General features: G+C 38.0%; 1 protein-coding gene across 1 annotated transcript; it reads left to right on the forward strand.

Annotated features, from left to right (window-relative positions):
• The first annotated feature begins 289 nt into the window (after positions 1-289).
• On the forward strand, positions 290-12870 carry scrn2 (secernin 2). Its single transcript, XM_079831204.1, has 9 exons — positions 290-381; positions 4425-4587; positions 4769-4950; positions 7049-7248; positions 7900-8115; positions 9068-9233; positions 10019-10187; positions 12217-12379; positions 12458-12870. The coding sequence occupies exons 2-8, from the start codon at positions 4426-4428 to the stop codon at positions 12367-12369; spliced, it is 1248 nt and encodes a 415-aa protein (XP_079687330.1). The 5' UTR covers positions 290-381; position 4425; the 3' UTR covers positions 12370-12379; positions 12458-12870.
• Positions 12871-13473: the final 603 nt, after the last annotated feature.

The raw sequence follows: 13473 nt of genomic DNA on the forward strand, positions 1-13473 counted from the left end.
AACCCCCCCCCCAATGTTCAAACCAAATCTACGCCCTTGTACATATGTATAAGCCATGGCCATACAAAATAGTTCTATTCAGCTAGTTATAGCTATTCATTATATGTATTATTTGTCCTTATAGTGATTTCGTCAAAACACTACGCTGTTGCAACATTTCTAGTTAATATGTACATTTGTATAGGGTCAGGTGACTTTTATTTTGAAGTGTCTGCAGTAGCAGGTTGATCATTCTCAGCCCCGCCTCTCACAGATCAAGCTCATCAATGTACGAGGCGATGCGTTGAATGCGACTTTTATTTTGAAGTGTGTGCCGCAGCAGGTTGATCCGTCTCAGCCCTGCCTCTCACAGGCTCGCTGACCGATCTGGAGCTTATTAAGGTAATAATAACTTCATCAAATACTCTCGAACGTGTGCTAGACAATTAGAGTAACACTACTAAAACACAATTAAAGCATGCACGTGAATGTCACGCGTTAATTTTGATGCATGACTTAGATATTAAGATAGATCATATGAATATATCCATCAGACACAGGCCATTATAGTCTGTCAGATATTTAAATCATCTCCTGTAAAACAATGCATTCTGCTCTTAAGAGTGTTTAAAAAGCAGTTTGACTCTGTTGTGCAAGTGAAGATCGGAGCTGAAGAATCGGTGAAATGGAGGTCAGGCGATAAGCACTACAGTAATCCTCAGCACTCCTCTATCAGTGCAGGACGTTTCACTGCTGCTGCAGGAGCCTGCGAGATAGCACAGCTTTACATTTATACATGAAATAAATCATTGCTCGTGCGGATGCTCATGTAGAAATGTCAGTTTATCCAATAGGATTTTTACTACGCTGAATATTCGGTTTTATGTATTGCATGCATAACGTTACATGTATTATTATTAGTAGTAGTAGTAGTTTTAGTATTAGTATTATCAAGCCAGCGAACCTCAAATGTTCAGTTTCTGAAATGCACAGTGGACACTAGAAGAACCCAGTGAAAATGACCCTTGACCACAAGCCTGCGTAATCAAACTCAACATGGATTTTACCGATTAAAATCATTCATCCTAAATTAAATGTTAAAAAAAATAAATTCTGTCTCTTGTTGAGACAGTTTATCCTTGTGTTGGAATATTTAAATGCAATATATTATTTGGAATATTTCAATATTTTTGCAATGTTTAAATATCGAAATACAAAATAATGTAAATATGTTTACTGTTTTATAAATACATTATAAGGACTTGTGTTATTGAATATTTAGGTCCAAATTATTATTGTACACATTTATTTTTGTGTTTCTTTTTTGACTAGTGATCTATAAGCCAAAAAGTTGACAAATAAGCAGTAAAAAATGCTTTCTTTTCGTTTTGTTTTTGGTAAAACACCACTTTTGAAGAAGAAAAAAAATGCATGTAAAAAATATAAGGGGTCACTAACTTTGTCAATTCTTTCACTTGAACATTTTTACTGAAATGTGTCCTATGGTGTGACATAGAAAGAATTAAAGTGCCCCTATTATGGATTTTTGAAAATTACCTTTCATGTAGTGTGTAACATAGTTCTAAGTGAATGAAAATATCCTGCAAAGTTTTAAATCTGAAAGTGCACCGTATATAAAGTTATGTCTCTCAAAAGTAAGAGTCAACTCTTGAGTCATTTAAACAAACCGTTTTTCAAACGAATTGCAAGCCATTTCGTTGTGACGTCAAGACGAAACATTAGCATATTGCCCGTCCACTTATTACGCGCGCATTGTGTTTCATATTGTGTAGGTATCTGGCTAACCAGCTAACTCATGTTATTACTCTTACTGAAATACTACTTTAAATCAGCTGTGTGCTGAAGTATTACCTAAAACTGAGTCTATTAATGCAGATTGTCTGGAAGATAAAGGATAAAGATTTGTTTTGCAAACTTTAATGTTCCATCAGTCATTCACATTAGTGCTCGGCTAGCGTATGTGCTGTTATTGATACGGTTCCAGCATGTGCACCGCAATAAATTAGAAACACACACACACGTACACTTGTTAATGCTGATGGTGAGGAATTACAGTTGAAACATCTCATAATGTACCTCAAACTGAGTAGCATCACTGAGAAACGTCCTGCTCAAGGTTCGGGTTGAATAACTAGTTCTTCCACTAGGTGCGTTTACATGGAGCACTGTAATCGGTTTAAAAGTCTAATCCGAATGAAAATGCTCCATATAAACACCTCAATCGGAATAAAAATGGCCAAACCGAATGAAATTGTAATCGGTTTGAGAGGGGTGGGATAAACCTTTTCATGAACCGATCAAACGAAAAATTCCACCATGTAAACGATCTGATCCGATTACTTTGAGTGCACGTCTTTCTGTGACGTGATATACAGCGCGCGCCTCCTCAACTGAAGAGCGCGCGCCGCGCTCACACCAGGTTAATGTTGACAAGAGAGGAAAGTTCATTTTTCTGAGGTATTAAACTTTTTATTTCGTAACATGTTATGAACATGATGTTGGAATAATGACACAGACATAGCCTGGCTACAACATCTTGACAGCGTTTGTCCTAGGCTTCAACTGCGCCTGACAGAATAATTTATTTTTCTGAGGTGATTCTTACACTTTACGACAAATAATAAATTGCTTTTTTAAAACTGTACGTTATAAGTCCTGGTGGCCGTTGAGAGTTGCCATTTCAACGGGGAACATTCAAGCTGCTGGAGAGGACGTGTCGATATTTCTCGGTTTCTCGTAAGTTAGATTTAAAAAAAAGTTCAACAACTGCTTCAAATTGGTTAAGTAACATTACCCACAGTCTACTTTAATTACTTTTGTTAATATTTATACCTTTGTGATTATGGTATCTTTCCTTAATCATCTGAAATATCTATGTTTAGTAACTGTTACTAGTAATGATGCTGAACAGGTCTTGAATGCTATTTAATTCATGTTTCACCGTACATCCTATGTTTTTATTAATAATTTGGGTGCATTTTATTGTTAATTTTGTGTTTTTCAAAATAAATGAATTTAATTAATTTTGATTCCGCATTCATCATTCACAGCTGTTGAAATAGCCATTGTATAGGACATAAATTAGGTTAAACTACTGCATGTCCGCCCACAGAAAAATAAAAAAATTACCAACACAGAACTATTGATCCACGATTCTAACGTTACGAATCTGAGGCGGCAGACAAACTGTGCGCATGTCACAAAATGATTCTGACTGAAAGTCAGCACATGTAAACACCAGATCGGTTTAGATAACGTCTCATGTAATCAGTCCACAGAATCTTTCAATCGGAATGATTTTAATCGGAATGACAAAAAAGTGCTCATGTAAACGTGGCTAATGTTTCATCATCGTTTCGGACTCGCGCTGGGATTGATGTAAAATCGACATCATCGTTACTGTCTTTACAGTGTGAAATAACTGATATTTATGAAGCCTCCGGATGGAGCTGGAGTTCAGTTATGGAAATTGGCATTTGTTTCCGAAATACACACTTTACGCGGTAGACCAATCACAGCAGACTGGGCCATCTGACCAATCAGGGCAGAGTAGCTCACAGAAAGGAGGGATTTAGAGAGACTGATTCATCCATCGAGTCGTTTGAGAATCATTGAACATTGTGGTGATGTGCAATGTATATTATGAGAAAATGAAACTGTTTTTGACCTTTGATGCACGTAAACCTGTTGTTGGAGACCTCCAAAACTAAATTAGGAAACTTTAAAAGAGCATAATAGGGGCACTTTAAGAATATAGGGGTGTCGCACCAAAGGACGACAAAACGTAACACTTTTATAGTGGTTTCAAAAACGTTTAATATTTGAACAATTCTGAGACAAAATCTTACCATGTGCACATGTCATAGGCTTCACATTAACATGACCTTGAGTGGGGTCCTTCAACTAATTAAACTTGTCAGTGGAATTGCCTGATTTAAAATCAGGATATGGTGTCACACCGGAGGACATGGTTTTCAGTGACAAAATGTATCAAGTTCCTACGCTGATTGTCAATAGTAAATGTCATTTACTAAAAATAGACACTTGTAAAATGATGCCTGAGGTATTAATTAACATACGTATGCTTTTCTTTTTAATTTATAGAAGTTTTATTTAATTTTATTTAACTTTATAGAACCATGCTTGAGACAGTCACACCATAGGACAATTTTGATATTTGGCTCAAAAATGTAAAAAATCTAAAGACAAAGCAGCTTTTAAATCAACAGGTCCATGTTAGACAAAGAAATGTTTAACAATTTACTGCATTTTAAATGATGACATTACTGATTGTATTATTATGCCAAAATGTAACGTAGTTAAATGATTTTAACGTCGTATTTCCATCCTGTTAATCTTTCCATTGCATATGGGTATGTTGTTGTGATCCACTGCATTGATCCTTGTGTATTGATTTGATATAGGATGGCTGAACCGCCTCTGTCATGTGACTGTTTTGTATCTCTGCCTCCGGGTTCAAAAGAAGATTGTGTGATATTTGGTAAGAACTCTGACCGGCCGAGAGATGAGGTGCAGGAAGTGGTGTATTACCCTGCGTCCTCACACACTCCTGGCTCTACAGTGGAGGTGAATTGACTTTATTTAATTACATTTCATCAAATACATAATATTTGGTTTAAAAACCATTGCGAATATTTCACCATTTGCAGTTCCATATTTGCTGTTATTTCCCCCAAATAAGTGCAACAAAATCTGAATTTATGGCCAAACGATAGATGATTTACAAGTGATTCTTTTTTCCATATAGTGCACATACATTTCTATCCCTCAAGTAGAGCACACTCATGCAGTTGTGCTGAGCAGACCGGCCTGGCTCTGGGGGGCTGAGATGGGGGCTAATGAACACGGGGTGTGTATTGGGAACGAGGCAGTCTGGACCAAGGAGCCTGTGAATCCAGAAGAAGCTCTGCTGGGAATGGATCTGGTTCGGTGAGGCCAAAACAACCAAACATCTTTTATCTTCCAGTTTTTTAGCCTCACAATGGATTAAATTGACCAGATATAGTCATTGTTACTTTTAATTAGGATAATAATAGTTCTATTCTTGGACTTCAGGGATCATAAAAATAGTTCCCATGTATGTATGTACAGTGGGGAGAACAAGTATTTGATACACTGACGATTTTGCAGGTTTGCCCATTAACAAAGCAGGTAGAAGTCTGTAATTTTTATCATAGGTACTTTTCAACTGTGAGAGACGGAATCAAAAATCCAGAAAATCACATAATCACATAATTTGCATTTTATTGCATGAAATAAGTATTTGATCACCTACCAACCAGTAAGAATTCCGTCTCTCACAGATCTGTTAGTGATTCTTTAAGAAGCCCTCCTGTTCTCCACTCATTACCTGTATTAACTGCACCTGTTTGAACTCGGGACCTGTATAAAAGACACCTGTCCACACACTCAATCAAACAGACTCCAACCTCTCCACAATGGCCAAGACCAGAGAGCTGTGTAAGGACATCAGGGATAAAATTGTAGACCTGCACAAGGCTGGGATGGGCTACATGACAATAGGCAAGCAGCTTGGTGAGAAGCAAACAACTGTTGGCGCAATTATTCGAAAATGGATGGTCAATCTCCCTCGGTCTGGGGCACCATGCAAGATCTGACCTCGTGGGTTATCAATGATCATGAGGAAGGTGAGGGATCAGCCCAGAACTACACGGCAGGACCTGGTCAATGACCTGAAGAGAGCTGGGACCACAGTCTCAAAGAAAACCATTAGTAACACACTATGCCGTCATGGATTAAAATTCTGCAGTGCACGTAAGGTCCCCTTGCTCAAGCCAGCGCATGTCCAGGCCCGTCTGAAGTTTGCCAATGACCATCCGGATGATCCAGAGGAGGAATAGGAGAAGGTCATGTGGTCTGATGAGACAAAAATAGAGCTTTTTGGTCTAAACTCCACTCGCCGTGTTTGGAGGAAGAAGAAGGATGAGTACAACCCCAAGAACACCATCCCAACCGTGAAGCATGGAGGTGGAAACATCATTCTTTGGGGATGCTTTTCTGCAAAAGGGACAGGACGACAGCACTGTATTGAGGGGAGGATGGATGGGGCCATGTATCACGAGATCTTGACCAACAACCTTCTTCCCTCAGTAAGAGCATTGAAGATGGGTCGTGGCTGGGTCTTCCAGCATGACAACGACCCGAGACACACAGCCAGGGCAACTAAGGAGTGACTCTCCGTAAGAAGCATCTCAAGGTCCTGGAGGGGCCTAGCCAGTCTCCAGACCTGAACCCAATAGAAAATCTTTGAAAGGAGCTGAAAGTCCGTATTGCCCAACGACAGCCCTGAAACCTGAAGGATCTGGAGAAGGTCTGTATAGAGGAGTGGGCCAAAATCCCTGCTGCAGTGTGTGCAAACCTGGTCAAGAACTACAGGAAACGTATGATCTCTGTAATTGCAAACAAAGGTTATGTACCAAATATTAAATTCTGCTTTTCTGATGTATCAAATACTTATGTCATGCAAAAAAATGCAAATTAGTTACTTAAGAATCATACAATGTGATTTTCTGGATTTTTGTTTTAGATTCCGTCACTCACAGTTGAAGAGTACCTATGATAAAAAATGACAGACTTCTACATGCTTTGTAAGTGGGCAAACCTGCAAAATTGGCAGTGTATCAAATACTTGTTCTCCCCACTGTATGTATCAGAGGTGTTTCCGCCGAGGAGGCAAGGGAGGCAGTGTCTCCTCAAAAGACTGATTAAAAAGAAGCTGAACATTAGTTAGAAATATTATATATTGTTTAAAGTGTTACTGCCTTTAGTTTGGGATACATCTAAAAATGTGTTAAAACACAAACTACTTGGTACTACTTTATAAAGTAAACTACTTTATACTTGGTTTTAATAAATAGAACATTACATGATAGAATTGTATTTGGTCTCTCTTTTTTATGCAATGTGTAATTAAGTGTAACTGGGACATATATTTACATTTGATATATATACACTGGACATGTACATTTAGAAATTGTATATGTATGTATGTTGTGTGTGTGTTCAGGTTGGGTCTGGAGCGTGGGGACAGTGCATGGGCCGCTCTGAATGTGATCACAGGTCTGCTGGAGCAGTACGGTCAGGGCGGAGCCTGCAGGGAAACTGCCGAACCCTTTAGTTACCACAATACCTTCTTGCTAGTGGACAGACTAGAAGCCTGGGTGCTAGAGACTGCTGGGAAACTGTGGGCTGCACAGAAAGTCACAGGTGAGGGAGAGAGATGATTAATGGTCAGTTGTGAGTGTGTTTTCACAGGTTGAATTTTTTTAAACAATGTGCTTTTCTCTCTGGATCTGTTTGAAAAGATCCCAAAATGAAGAACATGTATGTTTTATTCTGCTTAAAATTCAAGACTGATTATAAGTAATTATAATATTAATTCAAAGTTGATATTATAATAAAAACTTAATGAATGTTAATATCTATGTTTTTGTCTTTAGTTAAGTTATAATCAAATTAACGTGTTAAATCGACAGCCCATATATATATATATATAAATAAAAATTAGGGCTGTTGATTTAACATATGAGGATAACATATGTAACAAGTTTAATGTGATAAAGTCAAATTTTTTTTTTTATTAATATAAATTAAAAAAATAATAATATAAATGTACTAATATATTTGATTATTAATGTTCCTTTGTTTTAACGTTTTCAAAATCTTAAATTATGTATTTAGGGCTGTATTCGATTTTGAATTGACTTTTGCACCCCACTCTTTTTGTAATTATATATCTGTACATCTGTACTGTAGCTATATCAGGATGATAAATCTTATGTATTGACACAACAGTCTTATATCTAAATAATCCATCTCTAAAAATAAACTCATGGTTACCGGTATTTATTTTGTCAGAGGGTGTCAAGAACATCTCTAACCAGCTGACGATAGGCACAGAGATCTCAGCAGAGCATCCGGAGCTGCGCGGTGTGGCCCAGGATCAGGGCTGGTGGAGCGGTGAGGGGGAGTTCAGCTTTACTTCTGTCTTCAGCCCTGACAACCCCCCTGCCAGGATGGAAATGGCCAAGCAGCGGTACATGGGCGGCACAGCCCTGCTCCAGCAGCACAAAGGTAGGGTTGCTTTCCCCTGGCATCATGACTGAGGAGTGGGGTTGCGTTTACAACTGGAAACCTGAATGTTGTTCAAGTGTTGTTTTGTTATTTTGAAGAGTTTTTGCATGTGTTGAATACCGCCATCTACTGTTTGTACACTGCATTTACAGTCATTGTATTTCTTTTTTTAGCAATTATTAGTGAAAGTATGGACAACTACATTTGTACAATGCCTGATTTGTAATGCCTTCTATATTATTACACATATTATTATAGAATACACAAATATTTTAAAATCGTTTTATTTGATTGTTATTTAAAATATGAATATATTACTTTTAAATAATTTTGGGGCGTGCATGCCTTTTTTGTATTATTAAATACAAAATGATTAAATACATAAATGCACAATTATGGATGTTACTCTGACTTTCTGGTTTTACAGGTTAATTTGCCATCTTCTAATCTACATTACCGTTTGGGGTCAACAAGATTTTTTTTTATTCAGCAAGGATGCATTAAATTGAATAAAAGTGACAGTAAAGACATGCATAATGTTACTTTCTTGTGAAATTCTATTCCAGAAATAAGACTTATTCTGATAATAATAAATGTTTCATCAAATCAGCATTTTAGAATGATTTTTGAAGGATTATGAGACACTGAATAAATATTTAAAATAGAAAACAGTTATTTAAAATTGTAATGCTATTTCACAATACTATTATTTTCACTGTATTTTTGATCAAATAAATACAGCCTTGCTGAGCAGAAGAGACTTCTTGCAAAAACATAGAAAAATCTTGCTGACCCCTAACTTTTGAACAGTAGTGTCCATTTGGGGGCATACGACGATAAGGCAGTTGGTCATATGTTTTTTTTTAAATGCCCGAGGGTTTTTGAAATTGCTGTTTCCTCACCTGTTTCACACACAATTTCCTCCTGTCCTGACCCCTGTTGCTCTCCACAGGCTCTGTGACGGCAGAGGTGATGATGAGCATCCTGAGGGACAAGGCCAGCGGGATCTGTATGGACTCCGAGGGCTTCCGTACCACAGGCAGCATGGTGTCCATCCTCCCGCGCAACCCAGAAGTGCCCTGCGTTCACTTCCTCACTGCCACACCTGACCCCTCCAGGTGTGACCCAGAAAAGATCAACTCAAACGTATATTCTCAGGGTGGATGCTAGAGGGTTTTTTTTATCAGGTCCTAAAATCTATACCCGACCCGATTCGACCTGAAACACTTCTTACCCAAACCTGACGTGCATAAATATATATATATATATATAAAAAAAAAAAAGAAAAACCTGACCCAAGACCTGAGTCCAACTCTACAGCAATTTATTTGTAAATTCCATGATGTCTGCACAGACGACATCAGGGACTTTTACTACCGGGCATGACACAGACCAAAATCAGAGACGAAAAATAAGTAACACCACGGCAGTCGGAGATTTAAAAGTATGCCCATCTTCCAACCGTACATTGTGCCTGTCAAAATGTAGAATATGTTTTCCATAGATTTACACAAATGGTTTTATTTAAGGAAAAACATGAAAATATAGAGTAAAATTTTTGTTAATTTGATTAGTTTGGCATCAAATGCATTTAGGTGGTTTTCTGTAATCGATCAGGCAACAGTACATTGTTTAGTAGAATTATTTAATATGTATTTGTTTTTAATAATAAAATATTGTTAAATGGCCGAAACAAATATTGGAAAGTTGGCATATTTCAAATAATTTGAGTCTTCTCGGGTCCATTTGGTGAAAGCACATTTTAAATTACCCAAGGCTACTATTATCCGACTGACCTCTTGTCCAATGTACTTGTCAAAGTTTTGAACCAGAACCCGTTTGGGTCGGATCTCAGGTTTTCGGATCCAAGTGGACGCATCACACTTTGATCCTTCACTTGCAGGTCTGTATTCAAGCCTTTTATCTTCTCGGCGAGCATGAGGCCTGTCAGCATGGTGATGTCTCCGCAGTACGGCCCAGACGATCCTGCTAGGACACAACCTCGATTCCAGCACCAGGTGGACCGGAAACACGAGCTGTACAAAGCCCACCAGACGGCACTGACCAGTCCTGTAAGTCCTTGAAAGAAAAAAAAAAAATTCTTCAATCTACCACATGCCTTCTGTCGTCTGATTGGTAGTTCATACTTCTGTAGCACGTAAAAGGCCATTGAATATAATTGGAAAAACGTCCCTCTTCAGGTTGTGGTTTATGTGTCTTTTTTGCTGTGGAATCTTTAATGATTTATTGATCATTTTACATTTTTAGTAATATTTCAAGATGAACACTTACTGGACTGATGTAATGTAGGCTAGCTTGATTGTCCATACTTAAAGCAGCACTAGGTAGTTTTTGCTCTCGGGGTCCCCCTACAGTTGGGAAACAGTATTGTCCTCTACTACTGTCGTAAACTGTCATTCTACATCAGGGGATGCATCGCACGAGCATTTGTTGACATGACAACTATGATAGCCCTGAACACTGCAGGAGTTCACATTCAGGTGTTCTGCTTGCGTTGCGTGTGAAATGTCTTCATCCCAGGTACAGTGGCATATGTTTCAGCATGTCATATGAGTATAATTTCATGGGTTTTATTTTTTTCAAACGCCAAATGATCGCGATGCTCACGTTTACAAGCCAGCGTCATTATAGTAGCCTAGTCTATTGGTTACCGTTTTACGGAATCTATATGATACTTCAATTCAATGTTTGAGTGGTATATCGTCAATATTATAATATCAAGCTACCCTAGATGAATCTGCAAATTTGAAAAACCGATTTGCATTATAGCTTGAGGCAAGACAAATAAACCAATATCACAGACATGTTAGGTATCCTAAAATATGATTTTGTACGTCTTATCATATGTATTTACTTGCAAGAATGTAGCCCCTCCTCCTCCAGCTCACGCCAACGAGCAAACGCTGGCCCAATGTTGATCCTCGTCCTGCCTTTAATCCGATCACTTTCTTGTTTCCACTTTTTGCTTTCCTCCGACAAAACCTTTGCTTTCTTATTTTTCTGTGCTGCTTCGGCCATGACTATAACATTCGGCAAACAAACGATAGTTTGGCTCACACGTCCGAATTTAAGGAAGTGGGGGTGGTGGTGGAAGTGACGAATATGCCGTAAAGCAGTCGAATTTTGTAGTTCTTTTTTTTCTCGGGTTACTACCCGAAACCCGAAGTTTAAAAGTACGATTAAAAACGATACAGACCCCGTCAGGCTTTGGCAGACGTGTCATTCAACCTATTGTAAGTCGATGTATCATCACAAGAGGTTTGAAAATATATTATAAAGGTTGAAAAGTTACCTAGTGCTGCTTTAATTTATCAAATTTAAAAAGTATCAAATATGATACATTTTTTATTTAGTGCTGTCCTGAATATTTTTTTTACATATAGTCCACAAGACAAAAAATAGCAAAAATTTATTAAAATTACCCATTCAAAAGTTTATGAACCATTGATTCTTAATACTGTGTCCTTCCCTGGATAATCCACGGCTGTTTTTTTGTTTTGTGATGGTTGTTCTTGAGTCCCTTGTTTGTCCTGAGCAGTTAAACTGCCCTATGTTCTTCAGAAAAATCTTCCAGGTCCTGCTCATTCTTCAGTTTTCCAGCATCTTTTGCATATTTGAGCCCTTTCCAGCAGTGACTGTATGATTTTGAGATCCATCTTTTTACACTGAGGACAATTGAGGGACTCAAACACAACTATTAAAAAAGGTTCAAACATTCACTGATGCTCCAGAAGGAAACAAGATGCATTAAGAGCCGGGGGTGAAAACTTTTGAACAGGATGAAGATGTTCAAAGTGTTCTTCTTTTATTTAAATATATATTTTTTTCATTTAGTACTGTCCTTCAGAAGCAACAGAAGATAATTAAATGTTTCCCGGAAGACAAATTAAGTACAATTTACCTTGATCAATACGTTTTTACCCCCCACCTCTGATGTTTTTTGAAAATGTACAAATGCAAAGTTTTCTGTGATGGGTAGGTTTGAGTTATGAGATAGAATATACAGTTTGTACAATATAAAAATCATTATGTTTATGGATAGTCTACATAATGATATCAAAACTATTGTGTGTGTGTCAGGATGCTGGAGTCTCTCTACAGGAGACTATGAGATACCTGGAGTCTCAGTGTCTTGAGGAAATCGAGGCCATGCTTAGGGGGGAGATACAGGGCCAGGAGCTTGGGGATCTGTTCTTCGACTGCGTGGACGCGGAGATCAAATTCTACCAGTGAGACAGAGCAGGTAAACAGACAATTGTCATGCATCTGACCAGAGTCTTCCTCTGTCTGATATTGCCTGTAACTTATGGCTGTTTTGCAGTTGTCGTTTGTGAATGTCACTAGTGCTTGCTGATCTGCCTGGAGAAAGAGAGACAGTCCAGAGCGCACAGGTTCCTGCCTGCTCAAATCCTGCTCTCCTAGTTCCCCTGATGCCATGCCAAACTAATTGTGATGTCCATGCCACACTAACTGTAACTTTAAAAAAACAAAAAAACACACTAGATGTTCATGTGAATGGATTCCATAATCATGTGTAATTGTCGCACAGGGCGGTCATATATGCATCACATTAATCGGTTTGTGATAGATTACTAAGGTGTGTATGTGCTGTGGGTAGATGTGTGAGAGAAGATATGTTAGTGAAACACTTCTCATTCCTGTAAGAGACGGGCTCAGCTACCAGACTGACCCTCTGAGGAGAAACACAATAAAATATCAATGATTCAAAATGTCTGGCATCTTTATTTTTACTGAAGAGGTTTCTGGAGGGGACAGCTGTAAATATATACGTGCTCGCACACTAAAACCAGTTAGTGTAATCCTAAATCACTGGCTTTATAAAAGAAGAACTAGTATAACCGACCAAATCTTTTTTCACTCGTCAAATCATTTTTAACTCGTGTTCAAGTGGAAACCACTCTAAATCAAACAATAATCATATCCAGATCTTCTGAGGCTGAATGCAGTGATGAAGCTTCCAAACCAATTACTTCCCTAAAACGATTTGCTCTTTCGAGGCGCTGGAAATTATTGACATTTTTTTTTTAATTTATTTGCCCTTGTAATCTTTAATCAAAATAACTTCCCCCTCCCTATCGCAGTGACATTTCTTCTTAAACGGTCACTCTAAAACGTTTGGTGTGATAATGACAGTGACAGTAGTTGGGACAGTGATTCTTTGTTATAAACAAAAAGGGAAAAGTTCCCATCGAAGAATCAGCCATTAATCAATAGTTGTATCATCATAACATGTTTATGTAACATTACCTTGGCTAAGTGCAGACGAGAATGAGAATGTGCCATTTTAAATAATTGAATTCAAATCAAATGATATTT

Source organism: Gobio gobio, assembly GCF_949357685.1.
Source record: "Gobio gobio genome assembly, chromosome: 12".
Taxonomy (NCBI): Eukaryota; Metazoa; Chordata; class Actinopteri; order Cypriniformes; family Gobionidae; genus Gobio; species Gobio gobio.